The following is a 26,695-nucleotide window of genomic DNA, read 5'->3' as shown; positions in this document are numbered from 1 at the left end:
CTCAGCTCATCTCCAGCACTGCGAAATTCATGCAAAGGTTCTGTGAAGCATAGGAGCTGACTTTTCTTTTTGCCAGTGGGTTCTCTCGAAGAGGTGTGTGTGTTTGGGGTGGGGAGAGGGCTGGCCAATTTTGGGGGTAGACTATTTTGAGCACAATTATACACTTCTTTCATATTCTAATTATTGAATATATGTCTCTCATTGATATCGTTACTATTTTAATTATGATTGAATTGTTAGAACGACATAATTACATTATCATGAATTGCAGTATATTTAAATCATTGCAATCACCTACAAGCGGTCTTCACTAACTTCCTAGTTTAAAGGCATTATGTCTGGATGAAACTGTCAGCAATCTTATTGTCATTTAGTTCCCTGGTATGGTCTTGATGCACGTTAAGGACAGCTGCATTATTCAGTTGCATTTGTCCCATTGGTGACTGTAGATAATTTGTAAGTCTTCTGAAGCTGGAGAATGAGCATTCTGCAGTTCAGGATGATACAGGCACAGTGAGAAGGATTCCTATAAATTTGCAGTACTCTGGAAACATGGTGCTTCCAGAGTACTGCAAAGTACCCCAAGATCTCTTTCTTGATGGGTAACAGTTAATTTAGACCCTATCATTAGCTGTGTGTAGTTGGGATTATATTTTGCCATGTGCATTACTTTGCATTGAACATTGAATGTCATCTGCCATTTTGTTGCCAAGTCACCCAGTTTTGTGAGTCCTCTGCTGTCAGCTTTGGATTTAATTATTTTGAGCAATTTTGTATCATCTGCAAATTATGCCACCTCACTGTTTACCGCTTTTTCTAGATCATTTATGAATATGTTGAACAATGCTGGTTCCAGTACAGGCCCCTGGGGGGCACCATTATTTACTTCTCTCCATTCTGAAAATGGGCCATTTATTCCAACCTTTTGTTTCCTATCTGTTAACTGGATTGCCTGGCAATGCTTTCAGCATCATCTAATGATCCTTAATATCATTTAATGACAAGCCTGCCTCTTTTTATAAACAAACTCCCTGCCCCAAGGGCAGAAGCTGGAAGAAGCACAGAACTTATCGCATTCTACACTCAAGCTCTGTCTGGGGCTAGGGTGTGGACTGTGAGCAGACTTCTGGTGCAAAGCTTGCGGGGGGGCAGGAATCACTATTGGTCGGTCCAGTTTTTAGGTGGGCCAGACCCCCTGCCCCTCCTCTTACCCATGAGACTCCAGCGTCAGTCTTGGCCAGAAGTGGGAGCCAGGTCAGAGTAAGAATGACACAGGTAGCGGTGGGGAACTGTGGCCCATCCACCTGCCATGTTTGGGCGGTGCAGCAGCTGGGGATATGGGCTGGGGTCTGCTCTCGGGCCTCCCCACCCTGTCAGATGTGGGCGGGGGGAGGGCTCCCCAGCCTGGATCCTGCTTCAGCTTTGCCAGGGGGATGGGGCCTTGGGCAAGAAGAGGGGCAGGAGTGGGCCCACAAAGGGGGCCAGACCTCGTGGCCCTCCCACTATTAGGAAGAATTTGTCATCCCTGGTCTAGAGTTAACACTGCATCAAGTATGTGATCTGGTGGCCACTTTTCTTTTCCTCATGACAATGTGGGTCACTGTCCTGCAAAGACTCACGTTGACTCTTATGTGTGATTGGTCTTCTTGAAAGTCAAGAAAAATCTTACATTCTTAATGTGAATATCTCTCTAAGTCTTTGTGGGAAAAGACTCTATGTATCCAGGGCTTTGAAAATTGTAATTGAAGAAGTTCCCGGTATTGCCTGCTCCTCAGGGAGGAATTTCGTCCAGTGCGATTTTTAAGAAAGGAGGAAGGAACAAGGAGAACCAGAAGACTGATATTATGATGAATCAGAGTTTTTAATGCAAATGAAATTGGCAGTACACAGTTACATGAAGAAATAGCACAGAGCAGAAAGAATGTATTGCCAGAGTTTCAAGAAGGCCTGCGACCAATCACAGGCCTCAATGGGTCGCATTTCAGACAAGATGTTCTGTTTACTTTGTTGCATCTGCAGACGTCGACAAACAAGTCCCTTCTGTAACCATTTTAAGTTCTTTGTTTTACCCCAGTCGGTGGGAAATGAGACAAAGCAAAATAGAAGCAGAGGACTACACAGCTTCTCCATTATACATCAGCCATAGCAAAGCTCAAGGTGAGATGTTTAAGGTATATATTAATGGAAAGGATAGAACATATAGGGCCTAATTCTCCTTGACAGCAAGGTCTCTTTTTTCCCTAGTAAAGGGACTAATAGCGATAATGAATGTAAATGATGCCTATCCTAAGGCCCTTGTTTCCTTCACACTGCAGGCTTAGTGTAAACAGCATGCGTGTAATTCAGAATGAGTCCACATGTGAATAAAAGAATCAGCACATGCCTGGGAAAGAGTCCTTAAGCGTAACATTAGAAACGTATCATGACTATCAGACCAACCTGCTGAGCACACACAGCTCCCACTGACTTCAAGTAGAGCCATGTTTGCACAGCATTTCCGAAAGCCATGCCCAAAAGATCAGCGGTGAATCTGTATCTTGCTGTTCATTTCCTGGTTCTTCCTTCTTCTATGGAGGTTCCTGCTGGGTTTAACATGGCCTACAATATCCACCAAGATACTTACGGCCATATCCCCCATATCCCAATAATCCCCCATAACCATAAAGGCCTGGGTAACTGCAGTATCCCCCATGGCCCAATAATCCCTCGTAACCGTAAAGGCCCGGGTAACCACAGTATCCCCCATGGCCCAATAATCCCCCGTAACCGTAAAGGCCCCCGTAACCACCATATCTCCCTAAACCATACAACCCTCCATAATGGCCTCCGTAACCGTACAATCCACCCAAACCAGCTCCGACCACAGGTGCTCCTATGGCTGCCACTTCGCTCTGCTGAGGGAAATTGCTCAGAATTGGTCCTGGGAGGGTCACGACAACCGGGGAGGGTCTGATCACCACTTCGGAGTCAGGGCACTGCCTAACGCAGGGCTCGTTGCAGCTGCCAGTGACTGGACTGGGTCGGGCCACCCCGCATTCTGGATAGCAGAGACTGGAGAAAGTCATTTTTCTGGGATGGAGGTAAACCTGAAACACACAACCGGGGTTAGAGTAAAGAGAAGGTACAAGTGCTAGTGGAAGAAAGGCTTCAAAGCTCTATTAGAATTGTCGTGAGGTCAGCATGGGTCTCGAGAGAGAGAGGAGAAGTGGATTTAATCTCTTTGTATGTGGTCATGTATTTGTTCCCATTTTCTCTTTCTATGCCTCTTGTCCACTGGCACTGAACTTCCCTCCCAACTGGCCCCTTTGAGACCCTCTCAATGATTTTCTCTGTAAAACACTGACTAGAATAAATGCAACTATTTCTATACTGGACACCTGGGATTTTGGGTCCATTTTAGACATTTATCAAAGATAACATGGCTGGGATCATGCTAATCACTTCTTTTTGTTTGAGGGTTTAACCTCTGCATGCAAACCAGTTGAGCTCGGTATTACAGTGTGACTGTTTGGTTTTCCAAACCTTGGGAGTCACCAAAACTTGCTGATGAATAAACAGAAACTTTGCTTTTCTCCGAACAAATCCTGAACTGGAGTAAAGTCGGTTCAGGTCCACTGACTTCCATGGAGTGCCATGCTATTACACCTTCTGAGGAGAAGCACCTTCAATGGGTATTTCTGCTCAGGAGAACATAGGAATTGCTAGAATGGGTCACACCACTTGTCAGCTTCATCGATTCTCGTGTCTCTAATAGTGAGGAGTAAGAGCTGCTTCAGAGGAAAGTAGCAAACCACTGAATTGGCCCTTTCTGGACTAATCTGAGAAAATTTCTTCCTAATCCAGCTAAGTGAAAAAGGGCTAACTGACTTTCATAAGTTACTGAAAAGATTTAAATGCCCTAATTCTTGCCCAGTTAATAGGAAATATGTTTCCCAATTGCATATCTTGCTCTTAAAGTCCCTCCTTTAGCTTCAGATCCTGAATCGACCAGGACTTGCAACTAAATAATTGCACAAGATGGAAGAAAACCCTGATCCCTGACAAAAATCACAGTGACTACATGCAAGATTCGACCTAAAATAAAAGGAGGCTCTAGACTGATATCTCCAGGGTTAGAAAGAAATTGAGTTGAATTGGACTTACCCAGTTCACCGAGGAGATGAAATCCAAAGAAGTGTTTAGAAGAGGTCTGAGTCGTGAGCACTTTTATACAGTTCCGAGGAGTGCCTGGAGGATCTGCGATGCTGTTTGTGAGGAGGTCCTAATTAGTTACCAAACAAATTTGATTGCCTTCATAAGTCCTCCTTTGGATGCAGCTGTTTTCCTCAGCGTTGGTGATTAGTGGACTAATCTCAGCCTCAGAGGACGTGACATGCACATTGCACTCTTCAGTTGCCTTTCATCTTAAAATTGTTTCGGCCAACCACATTTCTCATGTCATGCCAATGACTTTATTGGTGCTGCAATGAGAATGAATATCAAGGTGATTCTGAGCAGCATCAGAAGCACAAGTGGGTGTCATGAAAGGAATCCAGTTTGGTCCTTTCAATTCATGCTGGTCGTGATTGGGGGCATGGGGCAGTTCATTCTAAACGTGCTAGGAAGCAGGGATCCATTTTTCTCCATTCTGACCACCTCCATTCCCAGCAGGTCAGATCCAATCCCCTTTGAATCATTCCATTCCCTCCAGTATGTTTCCTGTCAGGACTTGAAGTCTGAACTTCACTCTTTGGGAGGGGGATAGTACGAAGCCTATGAACAATGTTAGTCCCATTTTAAACTTTCAGTCTTGGTCTTAGCAGGGACGTAAGTGGAACACGGGCCTTTGTGATGGTCTTCTGCCCAGCGTGAATCTCAGTCTATGGTGAGTAAAAGATTGGACCTCCACTTGGGTCACCAGTGCTGTCTCAAAGGGCTGCCTAGAGCAAATTTGCTCATGGACCAAGGGGAGGGATGGCTCAGAGTGAAAGGAAGCAGTGCTCTTTTACAGAAAGATTTTGAGTTCAGTCTTGAGTTCAGACAATGCAGCTGAGTGAGCCCAGCAGGAAAGTGAGTGAGCCCAGCAGGAAACCCAGGAAGGAGGAAAATGACACATTCTTGGTGAAGGAGAAGATGGCTGTGGGATGAGATTTGACATACAGTCTGATCAGCCATGGGGCATGTTGCAGAAAACATTCCTACCTGATCCAGAATGTTGATCAAAGTGTAAATGATATCCCCAAGAGTGGGTTCCATATCCAGGGAAGAGGGCAGAAGTGTCTTGCTTTGATTTCAAGGTCCTCAACCTCTTTGAAGGTGATGCAACCGAGCTGATTTACCCAAAGAGAGCACCTTCATTTTCCAATAACAAAATCCCTCCAAAAGCAAATGAGCCCCCAAAACCGGCTCTGACCACAGGGGCTCCTGTGGTCCCACTTGGCTCTGCTGAGGGAAATTGTGGAGAATTGGTCCTGGAAGGGTCACAAGAACCGGTGAGGGTCTGATCAGCACTTCGGAGTCAGGGCACTGCCTAACGCATGGCTCGTTGCACCTGCTAGCCACTGAACTGGGCCGCTCTACCCCACACGGTTTTTAAGAAATCCCAAATTCGAAACTACATTTGAATGAAAATGAAATAGCCCCAAATTGTGTGGCCTTAAATCATGGCCTGATTAAGGGAATGACACGAGAGACCTTGGCCTCCATTTTGTTTAAAGTGACTGTGTGATTCAGTGCAGAGGTGTCAAACCCCAAGAACAATAGAAACAGAGAGACAACGCAAGACTTCTGACTCCTCCTACAACAGGTGGAGCTCTAAACTGTTCCCTTTTACACTGTGTTACAAGACAAGGTTAGTAACATGTCTGGTTACAAAATGTTTCCATCCTTTGATCTAAGCATCAACAATAAAAAAGGTTTCAGAGTAGCAGCCGTCTTACTCTGTATTCTCAAAAAGAAAAGGAGGACTTGTGGCATCTTAGAGACTAACAAATTTGTTTGAGCATAAGCTTTCGTGAGCTACAGCTCACTTCATCGGATGCATTCAGTGGAAAATACAGTGGGGAGATTTATATACACAGAGAACATGAAACAATGGGTGTTTCCATACACACTGTAACGAGAGTGATCACTTAAGATGAGCTAATACCAGCAGGAGAGTGGGGGGGGGGAAGAAAACCTTTTGTAGTGATAATCAAGGTGGGCCATTTCCAGCAGTTGACAAGAACGTCTGAGGAACGATGGGGGTAGGGGAAATAAACATGGGGAAATAGTTTTACTTTGTGTAATGACCCATCCACTCCCAGTCTCTATTTAAGCCTAAATTAATTGTATCCAGTTTACAAATTAATTCCAGTTCAGCAGTCTCTCGTTGGAGTCTGTTTTTGAATTTTTTTTTGTTGAAGAATTGTCACTTTTAGGTCTCTAATCAAGTGACCAGAGAGATTGAAGTGTTCTCTGACTGGTTTTTAATTCTTGACATCTGATTTGTGTCCATTTATTCTTTTACATAGAGACTGTCCAGTTTGACCAATGTACATGGCAGAGGGGCATTGCTGGCACATGATGGCATATATCACATTGGTGGATGTGCAGGTGAACGAGTCTCTGATAGTGTGGCTGATGTGATTAGGCCCTATGATGGTGTCCCCTGAATAGATATGTGGACACAGTTGGCAACGGACTTTGTTGTAAGGATAGGTTCCTGGGTTAGTGGTTCTGTTGTCTGGTGTGTGGTTGCTGGTGAGTATTTGCTTCAGGTTGGGGAGCTGTCTGTAAGCAAGGACTGGCCTGTCTCCCAAGATCTGTAAGAGTGATGGGTCTTCCTTCAGGATAGGTTGTAGATCCTTGATGATGCGTTGGAGAGGTTTTAGTTGGGGGCTGAAGGTGATGGCTAGTGGCGTTCTGTTATTTTCTTTGTTGGGCCTGTCCTGTAGCAGGTGACTTCTGGGTACTCTTCTGGCTTTGTCAATCTGTTTCTTCACTTCAGCAGGTGGGTATTGTAGTTGTAAGAATGCTTGATAGAGATCTTGTAGGCGTCTGTCTCTGTCTGAGGGGTTGGAGCAAATGCGGTTGTATCGTAGAGCTTGGCTGTAGACAATGGATCGTGTGGTGTGGTCTGGGTGAAAGCTGGAGGCATGTAGGTAGGAATAGTGGTCAGTAGGTTTCCGGTATAGGGTGGTGTTTTTGTGACCATCGCTTATTAGCATCCATAGGAAGTGGCTCTCTTGTGTGGACTGGTCCAGGCTGAGGTTGACGGTGGGACGGAAATTGTTGAAATCATGGTGCAATTCCTCAAGGGCTTCTTTTCCAGGGGTCCAGATGATGAAGATGTCATCAATGTAGCGCAAGTAGAGTAGGGGCATTAGGGGACAAGAGCTGAGGAAGCGTTGTTCTAAGTCAGCCATAAAAATGTTGGCATACTGTGGGGCCATGCGGGTACCCATGGCAGTGCCTCTGATTTGAAGGTATACATTGTCCCCAGATCTGAAATAGTTATGGGTGAGGACAAAGTCACAAAGTTCAGCCACCAGGTTTGCCGTGACATTATCGGGGATAGTGTTCCTGACAGCTTGTAGTCCATCTTTGTGTGTTATGTTGGTGTCGAGGGCTTCTACACATCCATAGTGGCCAGGATGGTGTTTTCAGGAAGATCACCAGTGGATAAAAAACTGGCTCATACTGTGATTCACTGTAACTGCAGCTTCTTTATACGTGAGGATAATACTTCTCCAAAGGAATTACAAGTCTGTCCGTTGTCCAAGAGTGAGATAGCCTTGTAAATATCAAGATGGAATTGAAGCTTTAAAACCTTGTTTTAAGTCATAGCACCCACGGCAATGAAGTCACCAAGTGCACTGTGTGCGCTACTTTTTCTCTCCTTCAAATCACATCTCTCTAATGGGTCACAGTAATGCAACAGTAATTAATTGTTCCAGGTTTGTGAAATGAGGTACAGAGTAGTGTATCTCTTCAACATTGCCTTGTTTATACATGAAGATAATAAAGGTCCAAAGGAATTACAAGTGCGTACATTTCAAGCTTGTTCATGTGCAGTGTAGGAATAAAAATCTCAATATACAATTAAGCTGGCACAAATTTTGATACAAAAGAATTTAGTTCTGCTCCAGAGTTAATACCCACCACTGAGACAACTACAAATAAAGGAGTTAAGGTGAATTGCAAAACTCTCAGTGGTTGATCATAGTTCACACTTAGCCCTGGTATTCACTCGGAGTTGAGATCAAATTTAGCAGCGTTAAATTGATTTAACCCTGCACCCATCCACACGACGAAGCCCTTTTTTTTTACTTAAAGGGCTCTTAAAATAGATTTCCTTACTCCACCCCCGACAAGGGGATTAGTGCTAAAATCGGCCTTGCCGGGTTGAATATGGGGTACTGTGGACGCAATTAGATGGTATTGGCCTCCTGGAGCTATACCAGAGTGCTCCATTGTGACCGCTCTGGACAGCACTCTCAACTCAGATGCACTGGACAGGTAGACAGGAAAAGGCCCGTGAACTTTTGAATTTCAATTTCCTGTTTGGCCAGCATGGCAAGTTGCAGGTGTGTGCAGAGCTCAGCAGAGGTGACCATGATGGAGTCCGAGAATCGCAAAAGAGCTCCAGCATGGACTGAACGGGAGGTACGGGATCTGATCGCTGTATAGGGAGAGGAATCCGTGCTATCACAACTCCATTCCAGTTTTTGAAATGCTGTCAAAATTTTTTGTCAAAATCTCCCAGGGCATGAAGGACAGAGGCCATAACAGGGACCCAAAGCAGTGCCGCATGAAACTTAAGGAGCTGAGGCAAGCCTACCAGAAAACCAGAGAGGCAAACGGCCGCTTCGGGTCAGAGGCCCAAACATGCCGCTTCTATGATGAGCGGCATGCCATTTTAGGCTGTTCAGCCACCACTACCCCAGCTGTGTTGTTTGACTCCTTCAATGGAGATGGAGGCAATACGGAAGCAGGTTTTGGGGACGAGGAAGATGATGAAGTTGTAGATAGCTCACAGCAAGCAAGCGGAGAAACTGGTGTTCCCGACAGCCAGAAACTGTTTCTCACCCTGGACCTGGAACCAGTACCCCCAGACCCACCCAAGGCTCCCTCCCGGACTCACCAGGCGGAGAAGGAACCTCTGATGAGTGTACCTTTTAAAATAGTATACATGGTTTAAAAGCAAGCATGTTTAATGATTAATTTGCCCTGGCATTCGTGGCTCTCCTGGATGTACTCCCAAAACCTTTGCAAAAGGTTTCTGGGGAGGGCAGCCTTATTCCGTCCACCATTGTAGGACACTTTACCACTCCAGGCCAGTAGCGTGTACTCGGGAATTATTGTAGAACAAAGCATTGCAGTGTATGTTTGCTGGCATTCAAACAACATCCGTTCTTTATCTCTCTGTGTTATCCTCAGGAGAGTGATATCATTCATGGTCACCTGGTTGAAATAGGGTGCTTTTCGTAAGGGGACTGTTTGCCTGTGTTTCTGCTGGGCTGTTTGCCTGTGGCTGAACAGAAATGTTCCTTGCTGTTAGCCACGGTGAGGGGGGAGGGGCTAGGCACGTGGTGGGGGGAGACAAAATGCGACCTTGGAATGAAAGCACATGTGCTATGTATGTAATGTTAACAGCAAGGTTTATCATGAAAGCGTGTACCCATTGTTCTATAAAATGTGTCTTTTTGAATACCATAATCCCTTTTTTTTTCTCCACCAGGTACATGTGTTTCAAGGATCACAGGATCTTCTCTTTCCCAGGGGCTAGTGAACATCAGAATGTGGAAAAATGCACTCACAATGAAATGTTCTCTGAGCTCATGCTGTCCTCCCACACTGACAGAGCACAGACGAATGTGTGGAGGCAGACAATGTCAGAGTGCAGGATAGTGCAAAATGACCAGGAGGAGAGGTGGCGGGCTGAAGAGAGGGCTGAAGCTGAAAGGCGGTGGCAGCATGATGAGAGGAGGCAGGATTCAATGCTGAGGTTGCTGGAGGATCAAACTAATATGCTCCAGCATATGGTTGAGCTGCAGGAAAGGCAGCTGGAGTACTGAGCGCCGCTAAAGCCCCTGTGTAACCAACCACCCTCCTCCGCAAGTTCCATAGCCTCCTCACCTAGATGCCCAAGAACGCGGTGGGGGGGCCTCTGGCCACCCAGCCACTCCATCCCAGAGGATTGCCCAAGCAACAGAAGGCTGGCATTCAATAAGTTTTAAAGTTTTAAACTTTTAAAGTGCTGTGTGGCCTTGCCCTTCCCTCCTCCATCACCTCTCCCGGGGCTTCTCTCCTCCACCACCCCTCCCGGGCTACCTTGGCAGTTATCCCCCTATTTGTGTGATGAATTAATAAAGAATGCATAAATGTGAAGCAACAATGACTTTATTCCCTCTGCAAGCGGAGATCAAACGGAGGAGGGGAGGGTGGTAGGGTTGTTAGCTTACAGGGAAGTAGAGTGAACCAAGGGGTGGGGGTTTCATCGAGGAGAAACAAACAGAACTTTCGTACCGTAGCCTGGCCAGTCATGAAACTGGTTTTCAAAGCTTCTCTGATGCACACTGCGCCCTCCTGTGCTCTTCTAACCACCCTGGTGTCTGGCTGTGCGTTGCCTCAACCTCCCACCCCACCATAAATGTCCCCCCCTTACTTTCACAGATATTGTGGAGTGCACAGCAAGCAGTAATAACAGTGGGAATATTGGTTTTGCTGAGCTCTAACCGAGTCAATAAACTGCGCCAGCGCGCTTTTAAACATCCCAATGCACATTCTACCACCATTCTGCACTTGCTTGGCCTGTAGTTGAACAGCTCCTGACTACTGTCCAGGGAGCCTGTGTATGGCTTCATGAGCCATGGCATTAAGGGGTAGGCTGGGTCCCCAAGGATAACTATAGGCATTTCAACATCTCAAACGGTTATTTTCTGGTCTAGGAATAAAGTCCCTTCCTGAAGCTTTTGAAACAGACCAGAGTTCCTGAAGATGCGAGCATCATGTACCTTTCCCGGCCATCCCACCTTGATGTTGGTGAAATGTGCCTTGTGGTCCACCAGTGCTTGCAGCACCATTGAAAAGTACCCCTTGTGGTTTATGTACTTGCCAGCTTGGTGCTCCGGTGCCAAGATAGGGATATGGGTTCCGTCTATGGGAATCCCATTGCAGCAAAGCCATCCACTATGACCTGCACATTTCCCAGGGTCACTACCCTTCATATCAGCAGATCTTTGATTGCGTTGGCTACTTGCATCACAGCCGCCCCCACAGTAGATTTGCCCACTCCAAATTGATTCCTGACTGACCGGTAGCTGTCTGGTGTTGCAAGTTTCCACAGGGCTATTGCCACTCGCTTCTCAACTGTGAGGGCTGCTCTCATCTTGGTATTCATGCGCTTCAGAGCAGGGGAAAGCAAGTCACAAAGTTCCATGGAAGTGCCCTTATGCATGTGAAAGTTTCGCACCCACTGGGAATCAGCCCAGACCTGCAACACTATTTGGTCCCACCAGTCTGTGCTTGTTTCCTGGGCCCAGAATCAGCATTCCACCGCATGAACCTGCCCCATTAGCACCATGATGCCCGTATTGCCAGGGCCCGTGCTTTGAGAGAAGTCTGTGTCCAGGTCCTCATCACTCTCGTCACCACGCTGATGTCGCCTACTCGTCCGGTTTCGCTTTGCCAGGTTCTGGTGCTGCATATACTGCTGGAAAATGCGTGTGGTGTTTAATGTGCTCCTAATTGCCAAAGTGATCTGAGAGGTCTCCATGCTTGCCGTGGTATGGTGTCTGCACAGAAAAAAGACGCGGAACGATTGTCTGCCTTTGCTCTGATGGAGGGAGGGGTGACTGACGACATGGCTTACAGGGTTGGCTAACAGGGAATTGAAATCAACAAAGGGGGTGGCTTTACATCAAGGAGAAACAAAAACAACTGTCACACAGAATGGCCCCCTCAAGGATTTAACTCAAACCCCTGGGTTTAGCAGGCCAATGCTCAACCCACTAAGCTGTCCCTCCCTCTGGTATTTCAGGCAGGACTGAATCTCCATTAAAGTTTTCAAGGTGCCCCTGACAGACCTTACCAAAACGATTGTCGGCCGTTGATTTCACGGAGGGAGGGTGGGAGGGAGGGGGGAGCAAATGAATACAAAACAAATCTGGTCTATTTCTTGTTTTGATCCACTCCATCTATCTTTTACATCTTTGGCTGGCAGCAGAGGGTGCAGTAGGACTGCAAGCCATCCTCATCTCCTGCCTCCTCCCCATAAGATGGTACAATAGGCCTGCCTGCAGGACTAAAGAGAATGATCTGGTCGAGTCACCCCTAATTTAGTCCCTGCGCCCATGTCTGCCCAGGCGCTCCTTACCGAACTTACCGAGGCGGCTGGGAGCACCTCAGACATGATGAGGATGGTTTTCAGGCCTATTGCACCATCTACTGCCACAAGGCAATGGGTTGCTGCTGCTGTGTACCAATGCAGTACCGCGTCTTTCAGCAACCAGGAGACATACGTGGCGGTGAGCTGAGTGGGCTCCACGCTTGCCGTGGTATGGTGTCTGCACAGGTAACTCAAGAAAAAAGGCGCAAAATGATTGTCTGCCCTTGCTTTCAGGGAGGGAGGGAGGGAAGAGGGGCCTGACGATATGTACCCAGAACCACCCGCGACAATGTTTTAGCCCCATCAGGCACTGGGATTTGTACCCAGAATTCAAATGGGCGGCGGAGACTGCGGGAACTGTGGGATAGCTACCCACAGTGCAACGCTCTGGAAGTCGACGGTTGCCTTGGTACTGTGGACACACTCCGCCGACTACATGCACTTAGAGCATTTGTGTGGGGACACACACAATCGACTGTATAAAACGCTTTCTACAAAACCGACTTCTATAAATTCGACCTAATTTCGTAGTGTAGACATACCCTTAGATGAGAAGAAAAGGAGTACTTGTGCAGGGTGGATTCTCTGAAGTTTCCTCCAATCTAAGCATTTCAAAGCACTTCACAAGCACTCACCAAGTTTTATACGCCAAAGAGATAAATAACTAAAGTAGTAATAACTTTTTACTGGGATTCGATGTTCCAACACTGAAGATTAGATTCACTTTAAAAATGCATGTCACGGTCTCAGATGTCACTCCATTGCTCAGTTTTTGATTCCTAGCCTTTGAAATTGGGGTTCTTTGATTTTTATTCCATGTATTTCCCTTTCATATATATTTTGAAGTTTAACGGAAGATACTGGACCAGTGTAAAAGGGAACAGTTCCATCAACTTCCAGTTGAAGGAATCCACTTTACCTAGCCAGGGTTAGAGAAGCCTTGTTGGAGGTGTATCTCTCTCTGCATACTCTGCACCTTTACACCCAGTGCTCAGATACAACATAATGGGAAACCAGTGGGAAACATCAGGTATTGCATCTCCACCCATTAGCAGCCAAGAGAACTGCGTCTTGTGAGAGACTTCACTAATAAAGAAAAGGAAGAAGTACAAGACTGACAGAGTGAAACAGAACTTCTCCAAAGGTCACATTGCTGTGGGATGAGATGGGGTTAATTACAATTCTGACCAACCTAGGGCATTCTGCAAGACCCGTCTCCCACATAAAGCTTTTCAGACAGAATTAGAATGATTTTTAAAGTGGAAAATACGCCCCCCTCACCAGAATTTCTTCTAACCTGAGCAGCATTAAATGCCTTTCCTCAGTTATAAGGCACAGAACGTCACTGAAGTCTATGGAGCTGTACTGATGTCCATTGGCTCAGCTTCTGCCTCTTGGGCTTTGTAAAGGAATGTCTGCTAAAGACTGAGAAATGCAAAGCTTTATTGAATGAAAAAAAAAACAGCCCCAAATTCAGAAGCTAGGACTCATCCACTGACTATTGGCATGACATCAGAAACCTTAACATGGATTTGTAAAGTTCGTTTAATCCAGCGTTTCTCAAATGAGACCCCCAGTGGATTTTTTCAGCTACGACAGCCTCCAAAGCATGAGCGGGGATTGTGGGGGTGCAAAGCAGCAGCCCCTTCTGGCAGCACCCACTTGTTGCTGCTGAGCAGCTTTTACCAAAGGCAATGATATGCACCTCTTTGGTGTTTACGATGACATCGCCAGTAGGGGTTGGGGTCCTGCACCTCACAGCCTCCTCCGGGGCACCGGGCAGCACCTCTGGAGACACATAGGGCCCGCGTGCATGGCACATGAGGCAGCTCTTGGTGGAGGCAGCTGCGTCATTTGGTCGCCGGGCCGTTCGCCTGATCCCGCCTGCATGGGACACGGGGAGCCTGGGACTCTGCGGGCAGCCAGTGAGTTCCCAACCCACCCTCCCCAGGGCAGGCTCTCGGTGAAGGGTTCTGGGAGGCAGGGACAGAGAGACGGGTTTGTCAAAGGCCACCAAAAAAATTATTGTGAGAACCCTTGAATCCTAATCCATAATTTGGGGGCCTCAAATCCCACAAAAAAATTCGACTATTAAAATAATACAGCCCTGTGCACACACACAACTTTAATGAGCCTGCAGTCCTTTGAAGTCCTTTGATTTGAGGAAGCCTCCAATCATCGAGCATAATATCACTGTGAGAGCTGGTTAATGTGGAGGTGAACAAGCACACTGAGGAGGTTACACAGGGAGCGAGTGGCAGAGTCAGCAATAAAACCAGTCCTAGTGAGCAAAGAGAGCTGCAGGGTGTAATGTGTGCCTCACCCACAGTGATGTTAGGAAGAAAATAATCATCAAAAACAGAGGAAAAAAATTACATCAGTTGAAGGAGTTAGTCAAAGTTTTCTTTTTAGCTTATTAGGGCTTCAGGAACAAAGGGCCTCTCAAGTCCTCCAGCAGCGTAAAAAACTGTCTAAAAATACTCATGACTCAGGGGTCTTCTAATCACTTTAACTTATTCTCCTCTGTACACGAGAGAATCCTATTCAAGTCACTCTCTCCATAACTGTTCAGACAATGTGCTAGGGATCCTTTTACTTTAGGACTGAATCTTGCACAGACACTCTGTGATTCTGAACAGTGGGAAGGGTTTGGGGTTGCAGGCCTTGGTTTCTTCATGGGTTAGACGTGAAGCCCTGGATTTGCAGAGCAAGATATGGATTTGGGACACTAGAGCCACTAGATTTTAGTGGGAACTTGGGCATTCAGATCCCTTAGGGAGCTCTGAAAAATCTCAACCCCAATTTTTGATTTAGGGTTTATGATGAAACTCTCCAGGTTTCCTCCATAAAGGACTAACTCACTGGTCTGTTTTCTTCTGAAGCAGCTGGTGAGTGACACTCACTGAGACAGGATACTACCTTAGATGGGCCACTCGTCTCTTCCAGCCTGGCAACTGCTACCTTCTCATGTGCAGGAGTAATTCTAGGTGCAGAGCCTCATCTGGTCTAACTTAGTGTAGCTGCAGTGAAGCCAGTGGAACAGAGAAGATTTACACCTGGGGAGGAGGTTGGGGTTTGTGTTTTGTTTTGATTAAAAACCTCCATTTTTGTTTATTCATCAGGAAGTGTTGGTGACTCTCTGAGATTTACAAACCCATCTACCACCTTGTGATGCTGGACTGAACTCATTTGTCAGTAGGCGTCAGGGGACTGTTGGCCACTTACTGAAACTTAGGGGGGCCTGGGGGGTTGTGGCCCTCTCCCAGTACCAAAAGAAAGGGGAATCAGCAGCCAGTACATCCCTGCAGCCTGTGCTGTTTCCCGCAGCTCCTATTGGCTGGGAACAGTGAACCACGGGTACCGGGAGTTGCGGGGGGCCATGCCTGCAGACGGTCAATGTAAACAAAATGCCTCGCGCCCTGACAGCAGATTACCCTGACGGGCCATGTGCTGAAGGCTGCCGATGTTAAGGAAAAGTTAGAACATGTGACTCCATTTTGGTTTGGGGCCCACCATTGTTTAAATGCCAACACATCATACACCAGGAGGAGTGATCCTTAGATACTGAATCCCTGTGAAAATCCTCCTCCTTGTCTCCAGCCTGCCTTGACTCCCAGTATCTGGTTTTTGTTAGTCTCTAACTCCCTGTCTCTTGTCCTTGATGTGATGCTCCCATCCTGATAATAAAAGTTACTGATGCATGGCTTTAGGACCATGCTGTGTAATTAACATACTGGTTTAGCACGAGGAATGCACCAAGCAGGGATAGGTGGTAGATAAGACAAGGGTTTGTTTATTGGCTAAGGTTTCCGATGCATGAGGGCAACATGCTTTGCTAAAAAGTATATAACCTTTGTATAATCTGCATTCAGGGTCCCCTCCTGGCTAGCAGGGGGGCACCACGCTTGAGCGTAATAAACTTAGTGTCTTTTGGGAACTCTGCAGTTGTGGACTTTGTTTCTGTGCCTCAGCCTAGATTCGAACTGTGCGTGTCCTATCAGGTATAATTCGCAGCACTGGTGTGCGTGTCCTACCAGGTGTAATTCGCAGCATTTGTGTGCGTGTTCTTCCAGGTGTAATTCGCAGCAGTTGTGTGCGTGTCCTACCAGGTGTAATTCGTAACAGTTTTGGCGACCACGAAGGGACTCTAGGCTCGCCCCAACAAGCGAGACTACACTCCTCCTCTCGGACAGCTCCAGCCGGCACAGGGTGAGTTCACCTTTGAGAACTCCGAGGAGGGGGGGTGTGAGCCGTCGCTTAGGCGATAAGGTGGCACATTTTGTGTCCTTTTGGTAGCCCATTATGGGTTCTGGGCAGAGTGTAAGTAAGGGGACCCCTTTGGCTGAAATTCTCGAGAATTGGGGGACTATTTCTGGTACCCATGGGTTAGGTAAAAAAACAACAAAAAAAAAAAGCTGTAATCTTGTGCAAGGTTGAGTGGCCAGCACTAACAACTCAAACACCTTTTGACTGGCCACCGGATGGTTCCTTTGCTGGGGAAAATTAACAGCGCTTAGGAAAAGGCTGGAAAACAAAGCTCCAGCCCAGAGGGATTATTGGTATGTATGGAACAACTGGGCTTATGCGCATGCGAAAAGACGTCCTCTTTCCTCCTCCTTTTCTTATTCATCTCAGGGGTCTCCAGCCCCGCTCTGTGCTATGCCTGCTTCTGCCCCTCCTCCGGCTTACCCTCGGCTTTCTGACTTATGCCCGTCACCTCCTTGCTTGCCAGTTAGCCGTGCTTTCTGTCCAGGTGACAAGCCTCATGGGGGGAGGACTCGGGTAGCCCTTGTAAGTAAAAATATTTAAGAAAAAAGACCAGGAGGGCTGGGGGCTGGTTAAGAAGCCCACCCTCCTTGTTAATTTGGTAGTGAAACAAAGCTGGTGCTCATGGAAGGGACAGTTCAGAGAAAAAAAAACAGGATCGGGCACAAGCGGGCAGGCAACAGATAGAGAGATTGGAAAACAGGTTGGAAACTTGAAGGTCGTAGTGAAAAAAGAGGAGTAAATAATTACAGGAATGGAAAACGTAAATCCCGGAATAATACTTGGTATGGTAAAATCTAAGTTAATTGGGTGTCATTTTGGGAAATAAGCAAGTAATTTAAGAAGGGAAAGTAAGAAGTTAATGTTAGGGGGCTTATTCCTTCACCCACCTACTTCCCTGGTTCTTCTCGCATGAACAGAGAGCAACAATACCCGAAGTCCAAAGGTGCAAACAATTCGATGTTTATTGGGGTGAACTTCCAGCAAGCATGATTCCAGTTTCCTTCCTTAGTATCCTCCTTCCCAGCTCTGACACCACAGAGCCTTACACCTGTGTCCCTGTTCCCATTTCTCCCTTTAGCCAAACAGGATTCCAGTTTCCTTACTCCCATTCCCTGTTCCCATTTCCCCCTTTACACACACCCACCCCCTCCCACCAAGGCCCCCTCACTTCCTCATTGACTATAGATTATATAGGTTTCAGAGTAACAGCCGTGTTAGTCTGTATTCGTAAAAAGAAAAAAGAAAAGGAGTACTTGTGGCACCTTAGAGACTAACCAGTTTATTTGAGCATGAGCTTTCGTGAGCTACAGCTCACTTCATCGGATGCATAGCATCCGATGAAGTGAGCTGTAGCTCACGAAAGCTCATGCTCAAATAAACTGGTTAGTCTCTAAGGTGCCACAACAGAAAGCTCATGCTCAAATAAACTGGTTAGTCTCTAAGGTGCCACAAGTACTCCTTTTCTTTTTTCTTTATAGATTATATAGTAAAACTTCAGTTCTGCTTAGCTATACCTTAACCAATCATTTTCCTGAAATTTAACTAACCAATCCTAACATATTGTAACATGATTATGTAACCAATTATATCCCACCACCTTAATTAGTTTACACCCAGCAAAATTAATTATACAGCAGACAGGAACAATCACAGAACCACACAGAGATTATACAGACAAACAATAGCAAAGTGGGAACTATAATGACAAAACAATACAGAAGTGAGGATTTCACATCCCAGTATTGATAAGTGAGTTCTTGCCAGACAGGATGCTGTTTCCTTTTACATTTTCTAGGCACTTCCCTTTCTCTGGAGGTGATAGGCATTATCAGGACAGGATTGTATCCTAACAGCCCAATAGCACCTTATTTCAATGTGACTAGTTTGGAATGTGAGGATGTGACCGGTCGCTTCCCAGCTTATGGCTGCCTCTGCTGCTTAGCCAAAGGCCTTAGCCTAAGCACAGGGCCTCAGACTGTCACAGTAAGAGAAGGCCCTTACACCAGCAGACAGTGATTTTTATTCTCTTTTGTACCTCTATAACTAGCCAAGTGATAAGAATACACCTAAATTCTTAGAGTATAGGCCTTTACAGACAGGCCTGAATATCTATATCCTAACAGTTAACTCTGTAGTTGCTGGAAAGACTTAAGCAGTTGAACGTTGTGAAATACTGGAAAGAAAAAATTCTTGGTTTCTTTGCAGCCATTTTGGAAAAAAATGGGCCCTTTTCCAAAGAAATGCAATTATACAGTGCTACTTAATTAATATCTTATTAGGCTCCAAGGGGCTACAATAGGTGGTGTCTTCCTTTAGGTGGTGTCTTCCTTTTCAGGTCGCTGTGTGTTTGACAGCAGGAGTTAAAAGTAAAAGGCAATCAAAAGTCTGGTAAAGTTTATTGTGCCCTTTTTAAAGTAAAAATCTTTAACCTGTGGATCCAAAAGCAAGCCGGAAAGCATTTGTTTTAATGTAAATTACCTAACTGATAAGGTAGAGGCCACTGAAACCTGGGCTGCCTATAAAACAAATACAAGAAAATATGGGTAATTCCTCTGTTTTGCCTGCAATTAACAAGGGTATTTGTATAAAAAGGAAATATTTTAAGCAATGACTGACTGCCCAAAAGGGGTAGATCTGTGTTTTATTTTTGTCTTTCAGAAAATCAGAGAAAACTGATGCCAGCTGAAAAGCAATTCAACATCTCATGAATTTACTGGCACAACAGGAATTCTGTTCTGTGTTCTATGTCCTGTCTTGTGGTGTTTGTCTTGTGGCCAGAATTGCTGTGTTTAATTTTTCATAGGACAGTTTAGTTTAAAACTAAATAGAAGGGTTAAATCAAAATGCAGATACTTGTTTTATTCAACTTGGAATACAAAGTGTTTGGATAATATCAAAAAATGTGATATACTAAAGTTTAATACATTTGCTTAAGTAAAAAAAAAATTCATTGGCCAGATCTTTTAATTAAAAAAAAATTGTTGTTAAAATTTGCACACCAACAGTCTTTGGAAGCAAGGACATGAAAGGTTAACCCACTCTCCATATTATACATGAGATCCTTCTGGCTACCTCACATTTCTAGCCAGAGGGCTGGGGAGGGAGGAAAGCTATTGGACACCAGAGGTTGTAGCAAGTGGACTCCTCAAAAGTGGGTGTGCTTGTCCTGGCTTGTTGCTCCAAGGCTCTGTAATAAAGTCATTTTCCTAGAAGGGTGTATGTGGCATACATTAAACAATAGGAACTAAAGTGCTGTATAATGGGCAATGTACATGTGTTCCTTTTTAAACAAAGGTGTATAAGTAAAAAGTGAAAGTTTCCTTTGCAGGTTAATAAAAGCCAAGAAAGGGAAAAGAAATAAAACGGAGGACGAGCTAATTTAACGCTGCAGCTGGCAGGCTCGGTCCAAAGATAAGACACTGGCCTGCACAAGGACACTACTCACAGCTAGGATTTGGCTAATAGCCAAGAAAGAGGGGGGCTTGAATGTGCCCAAGCAGCTGTGAGATCTGCAACACACTGCCAGACATTAATGAAATGTGTTAGGTCTCTGTATTTACAGGTAAAAGAAGTCCTGCTTCAAGAATCCTGAGCAAACCTGCCATTTGTTAAAACCAGGTGACTGGGTCTAAATAAAGGTCCATCAACAAAAGACTACTCTGGCCCCATGCTGGAAAGGCCCTTATTAAGTCCTGCTAACTACCAACACCGCTGTGAAGTGCCAAAGACTGACTTCCTGGACCCATGCTTCTTACTGCAAAAAAGACCCCTCCACCTCGAGATGACTTCACTTCGACTACTGATCAGCCTGTCCCTCCTTCTGGGTTTTTTTTTCTTTCCTCCTTTTAAACAGCAGAAAAAACAAACAAACAAAAAAAAAACCAAGGTGAAGTGCTAGTAACCTCTCCCTTGTCCACTGACAAAGCTAACCTGCATTCAGTATTTGCTAAAGAAACCAAAGCACTACAGGGTGACGTGCTAGTAACCTCTCCCCTGTATAATGCAAAACCATGCCTGTTCCAAGAAAAAAGAAACGCCTGCTCTGCTAAAACCACCAAAACCCAAAAATTCCTGACTGCAAAAGACACTGAGAATTGGCCTTAATGGCAAAGATGGAGCATTGTACATTGGCAGGGAGGAAGTTGCGGGATGTATTCTTGGAAATGTGAAGTGAAGTGGTGGGGCGGGTTTATTCCAGAGGCTGGAACCTGTGCTTGTAGGCAAGTATAAATACCAAAAACGCCTTACAGCCACGAACATTACTCCCACCATCTGCCACCACTCCTTTGCAGGTAAAGGTTCCTGGATCCATCATAGCTACGTAAAGTTGGCGCTGGGACCCCCACCTGACCCTGACAAGCCATTGGACGAGCCACTTCACGAATGAACACCACGACAAACCCATGGACTGAGCTTTCCAGCTACTGGGACCTCCACAGCCCACCAGGACTTCTTGTGTTCCTGTCTATTGGACTTACATTGGGGGTAGTGTTTTTTGTATGGTACAGGGGAGGATGTCGACATTGGTATGGTTTGCCTGGGGGGTCCTCTCCCTATTCCCAAGTCCAGTACAAGGATGGGAGGGCAATAGCTTCTTGAATTTAACCCGTGCTATCAAACAGGGTGTAAATCGAACGCAGTGTTGGATTTGTATTCATACCCCCCATATTTAGGTCAGGGGGTCCCGTTGGTAGGGGTACCTATCCCCCTTAATCGAACACTCCAAGCTAAGCTATGGGCAAACACTACATTTAACTGGAATGTTACAATCCAAATATGGTCTATTGATATGGTGGCTCAGGGTAATTATGCTTTATGTGTGTCACGGCGTAAGGGCATAGAAAATACAGTTTTTGTAGGGAATTTTGTGGGGTGCCAGGACACCACCCAAATCAGCTCTGGTGCAGGAGGTCCCTCTACCTACTCCAGAACCCCGTGGCCAGTCCCCGAGGGGTCTGGCTGGTATTGGTTATGCAATCACACAGCCTATAAGGTTCTCCCAGCAGGATGGTGTGGTCCATGTACCTTAGGGGCTATAGTGCCCGCCGTGACAGTACACCAGAACCTGACCCGGGGAGAGATCCGCAATCTAGTATGGAGGGACCGACAAAGTATTCCTTTAAACCCCCTTTCTCAACGGCCCAAAGGCTTTCACTCCTTTGTGCGTTGGTTTCTGCCATGGTTGGGAGTAAGCGAGCTGGAAAAAGCTACAGTTAACATTTCAGCTGCTTTGGAACTAATGGCAAATGCTACTGCAGATGCTCTATCTGCCCTTCAAATTGAAGTCACTCAGCTATCCCAAACTACATTGCAAAACCGCCTAGCCCTGGATTATCTCCTTGCAAATCAGGGCGGGGTTTGTGCTCTGGTCAACTCAAGCTGTTGTGTATTTGTAAATCAGCACCATAGGGTGGAAACTGACATCCACATCCCCAAGCAACAGGCAGCCCTATTCCACCACATCAGCCTCGACACTACCAGCGCCGGATTCCAGGAGGTCTGGGACTGGCTCACCTCATGGCTACCGGATGTGGGGACTTGGGGACGGCGTATTTTGTATTTACTTTTTTTGACTGTTATTGTTTTTGCGTTATTTTTTGTATGCCTACAATGCTGCAGTATGTGCTGTTGGCAGTTGCTAACCCTGCAGCGCGGTTACTCAGCCCCAATATAACTTACTGACGTACAAAAAGAAAGGGAGGACTGTTAAGGAAAAGTTAGCACATGTGACTCCATTTTGGTTTGGGGCCCACCATTGTTTAAATGCCAGCACATCATACACCAGGAGGAGTGATCCTTAGATACTGAATCCCTGTGAAAATCCTCCTCCTTGTCTCCAGCCTGCCTTGACTCCCAGTATCTGGTTTTTGTTAGTCTCTAACTCCCTGTCTCTTGTCCTTGATGTGATGCTCCCATCCTGATAATAAAAGTTACTGATGCATGGCTTTAGGACCATGCTGTGTAATTAACATACTGGTATAGCACGAGGAATGCACCAAGCAGGGATAGGTGGTAGATAAGACAAGGGTTTGTTTATTGGCTAAGGTTTCCGATGCATGAGGGCAACATGCTTTGCTAAAAAGTATATAACCTTTGTATAATCTGTATTCAGGGTCCCCTCCTGGCTAGCAGGGGGGCACCACGCTTGAGCGTAATAAACTTAGTGTCTTTTGGGAACTCTGCAGTTGTGGACTTTGTTTCTGTGCCTCAGCCTAGATTCGAACTGTGCGTGTCCTATCAGGTATAATTCGCAGCACTGGTGTGCGTGTCCTATCAGGTATAATTCGCAGCATTTGTGTGTGTGTCCTCCTAGGTGTAATTCGCAGCAGTTGTGTGCGTGTCCTACCAGGTGTAATTCGTAACACCGACCCCTGGGCTAGATGATCTCCTATCCAGGAATATGGACCCTTTCTTTCTGCCTTTTAACTTTCTAACAGCAGCTGCAGAACAAAGAAGCTTTTGAACTTCTGCTTTTATTGTGCTTTTTTCAGTTCAGACTGACCGGGGTGACTATAAATGGTGGCAGACAGACTTGAGTTGTCAAACTCTACAGCTACAAGGAAGAAGTCAGAGAACTGTAAGAAAGACACCACTTTGGAGCTAGGGATAGGATACGGCTCTTCATGAAACCTTGGAAATGTAGTCTTGCTACTCTGCTTTCTTTATTTGTTCTTTATTCTGACAATTTTCTACTCCCTTTTTTCATATTCAAATAGATACTACAACATACTATTGGTTTGCTGGTTAATTGCTCTTCCATTCCTTATCTTTTCATATCACCAAAGATTCATCCCACAGCCATCTCCTCCTTCACCAAGAATGCATCATTTTAACCTGTCCTGGGCTTCTTGCTGGGCTCACTCAGCTGCATTGTCTCACAAGACCTCTGTTTCGTGTCTGCTCATGGATGAAGAGATGGTTTCTGATAGAGTACAGGTTCCAAGACTGAACTCAAACCCTTTGTACGAAAGAGCACTGCTTCCTTTCACTCTCTGCCATCCCTCCCCTTGACCCATGAGCAAATCTGCTCTAGGCAGCCCTTTGAGACAGCATTGGTGACCCAAATGGAGGTCCAATGTTAGGTCACGTTTTAGCCACCTTAGGGTAAGATTCACCCCCGGGCAGACGGCCATTACAAAGGCCCATGCTCCACTTAAGACCCTGCTAAGACTCAGTTTGAAAGTTTAAAATGGGACTAACGTTGTTCATAGGCATCGTACCATCCCCCCGCCAAAGGGCGAATATCAGACGTAAGGTCCTGACAGGAAACACGCTGGAGGCAATGGATTGATTTCCACTGATTTCAAAGGGGATTGGATCGGACCTGCTGGGAATGGAGGTGACGAGAATGTGATTAGCCCGATAATCACCAACGCTGAGGAAAACTGCTCTATCCAAAGGAAGACTTATGAAGGAAATCAAGTTTGTTTGGTAACTAATTCGGACCTCCTCCACAAACAGCATTGCAGATCCTCCACGCGGTCCTAGAAACTGTATAAAAGTGCTCACCACTCAGACCTGTTCTAAACACTTCTCCGGACTTCATCTCCTTGGTGAACTGGGTAAGTCCAATTCCACTCAATCTCTTTCTAACCACAGAGATATCACAGTAGGGCCTCTTTTCATTGAAGACGGAATCTTGCATGTGCTCACTGTGATTTTTGTCAGGGATCAGGGGGTTCTTCCATAACTATCTTGAGTCGTGATTCAGTTGCAGGCGCTCGTAGATTGATGATCTGAAGCTAAAGGAGAGACTTTAAGAGCAATACATGCAATTCAGAAACATATTTCCTATTAACTGGAAGAAGAATTAGAGCACTGAAATCTTTTCAGTAATTTATGAAAGTCATTTAGCCATTTTTTACTTTGCTGGATTAGGAAGAAATTTTCTCAGGTTAGTTCAGACAGGGCCAATTCAGTGTTTTTTTATTTTCCTCTGGAGCAGCTGTTACTCCTCACTATGAGAGACACAACAATGGATTAAGCTGACAAGTGGTGTGACCCAGTCTAGCAATTCCTATGTTTCTGTTTATTCATCAGAAAGTTTTAGTGACTCCCAAGGTTTGAAAAACCAAACACTCACACTATAATACCGAGCTCAACTGGTTTGCATGCAGAGGTTAAACCCTCAAACGAAAAGAAGAGATTACCATGATCCCAGCCATGTTATCTTTGATAAATGTCTAAAATGGACCCAAAATCCCAGGTGTCCAGTATAGAAATAGTTGCATTTATTCTAGTCACTGTTTTACAGAGAAATCATTGAGAGGGTCTCAAAGGGGCCAGTTGGGAGGGAAGTTTAGTGCAAGTGGACAAGAGGCGTAGAAAGAGAAAATAGGAACAAATACATGACCAGACACAAAGAGATTAAATCCACTTCTCCTCTCTCTCTCGGGCCCCATGCTGACCTCACGACAATTGAAACTGAGTTTTGAAGTCTTTCTTCCACCGGCACTTGTACCTTCTCTTTACTCTAGTCCCTGGTGTGTGTTTCAGGTTTACCTCCATCCCAGAAAGATGAGTATCTCCAGCCTCTGCTATCCAGAATGCGGGGTGGCCAGGCCCAGTCCAGTCCCTGTTGTGTGTGTTAGGATATAGATATTCAGGCCTGTCGGTAAAGGCCTGTACTCGAAGAAATTAGGTGTGTTCTTATCACTTAGATAGTTCTAGAGGTATAAAACAGAGAATCAAAATCATTGTCTGCCAGTGTAAGGGCCTTCCCTTACTGTGACAGTCTAAGGCCCTGTGCTTAGGCTAAGACCTTTGGCTAAGCAGCAGAGGCAGCCATAAGCTGGGAAGCGACCGGTCACATCCTCACATTCCAAATGAGTCACATTGAAAGAAGGTGCTATGGGGCTGTTAGGAATACAATCCTGTCGTGATAGTGCGTATCGCTTCCAGAGAAAGGGAAGTGCCCAGAAAATGTAAAAGGAAACGTAGTTTGATAGCATCCTGTCTGGCAAGAACTCACTTATCCATAGCTGGGATGTGAAATCCTCACTTCTGTATTGTTTTGTCATTATAGTTCCCACTTTGCTATTGTTTGTCTGTACAATGTCTGTCTGGTTCTGTGATTGTTCCTGTCTGCTGTATAATTAATTTTGCTGGGTGTAAACTAATTAAGGTGGGATATAATTGGTTACATAATCATGTTATAATATGTTAGGATTGGTTAGTTAAATTTCAGGAAAATGATTGGTTAAGGTATAGCTAAGCAGAACTCAAGTTTTACTATATAGTCTGCAGTCAATCAGGAAGCGAGGGGGTGGGTGTGTGGGTGGGGAAGATGGGAACAGGGAATGGGGGTAAGGAAATTAGAATCATGTTTTGCTAAAGGGGGAAATGGGAACAGGCAATGGGGGTAAGGAAATTGGAATCATGTTTGGCTAAGGGCAGGAATGGGAACAGGGACACAGGTGTAAGGTTCTATGGTGTCAGAGCTGGGAAGGGGGACACTAAGGAAGGAAACTGGATTCATGCTTGCTGGAAGTTCACCCCAATAAACATAGAATTGTTTGCACGTTTGGACTTCGGGTATTGTTGCCCTCTGTTCATGCAAGAAGGACCAGGGAAGTAAGTGGGTGAAGGAATAAGCCCCCTAACAGTGTGTTTCAGGTTTACCTCCATCCCAGAAAGATGACTTTCTCCAGCCTCTGCTATCCAGAATGCGGGGTGGCCCGGCCAAGTCCAGTTACTGGCAGCTGCAATGAGCATTAGGCAGTGCCCTGACTCCGAAGTGCTGATCAGACCCTCACCGGTTCTTGTGACCCTCCCAGGACCAATTCTCAGCAATTTCCCTCAGCACAGTGGAGTGGGAGCCGTAGGAGCACCTGTGGTCGGAGCTGCTTTCGGAGGCTCATTCTGTTTGGGGGGCATTATACAGCTATGGAGGCCATTATGGAGGGTTATATGGTTTAGGGAGATTAGAGGGCTACAAATTATGGTTATGGGGGATTATTGGGCCATGTGGGATACTGCGGTTACCCGGGCCTTTACGGTTATGGGGGATTATGGGGATACGGAGGATATGGCCGTAAGTACCTTGGTGGGTATTGTAGCCCATGTTCAACCCACCAG

At 45.8% G+C, this 26,695-nt stretch overlaps 1 protein-coding gene across 1 annotated transcript; it reads right to left on the bottom strand.

Annotated features, from left to right (window-relative positions):
• Positions 1-2,588: 2,588 nt before the first annotated feature.
• Positions 2,589-3,065, bottom strand: LOC141987657 (feather keratin-like). Its single transcript, XM_074953210.1, has one exon. The coding sequence runs from the start codon at positions 3,063-3,065 to the stop codon at positions 2,589-2,591; it is 477 nt and encodes a 158-aa protein (XP_074809311.1).
• Between the last annotated feature and the right edge of the window lie 23,630 nt (positions 3,066-26,695).

The sequence above is a fragment of the Natator depressus genome, chromosome 1, assembly GCF_965152275.1.
Source record: "Natator depressus isolate rNatDep1 chromosome 1, rNatDep2.hap1, whole genome shotgun sequence".
NCBI lineage: Eukaryota > Metazoa > Chordata > Testudines > Cheloniidae > Natator > Natator depressus.
Note: the sequence above shows the minus strand (reverse complement) of the source record. Positions and strands in the feature narration are given on the sequence as shown.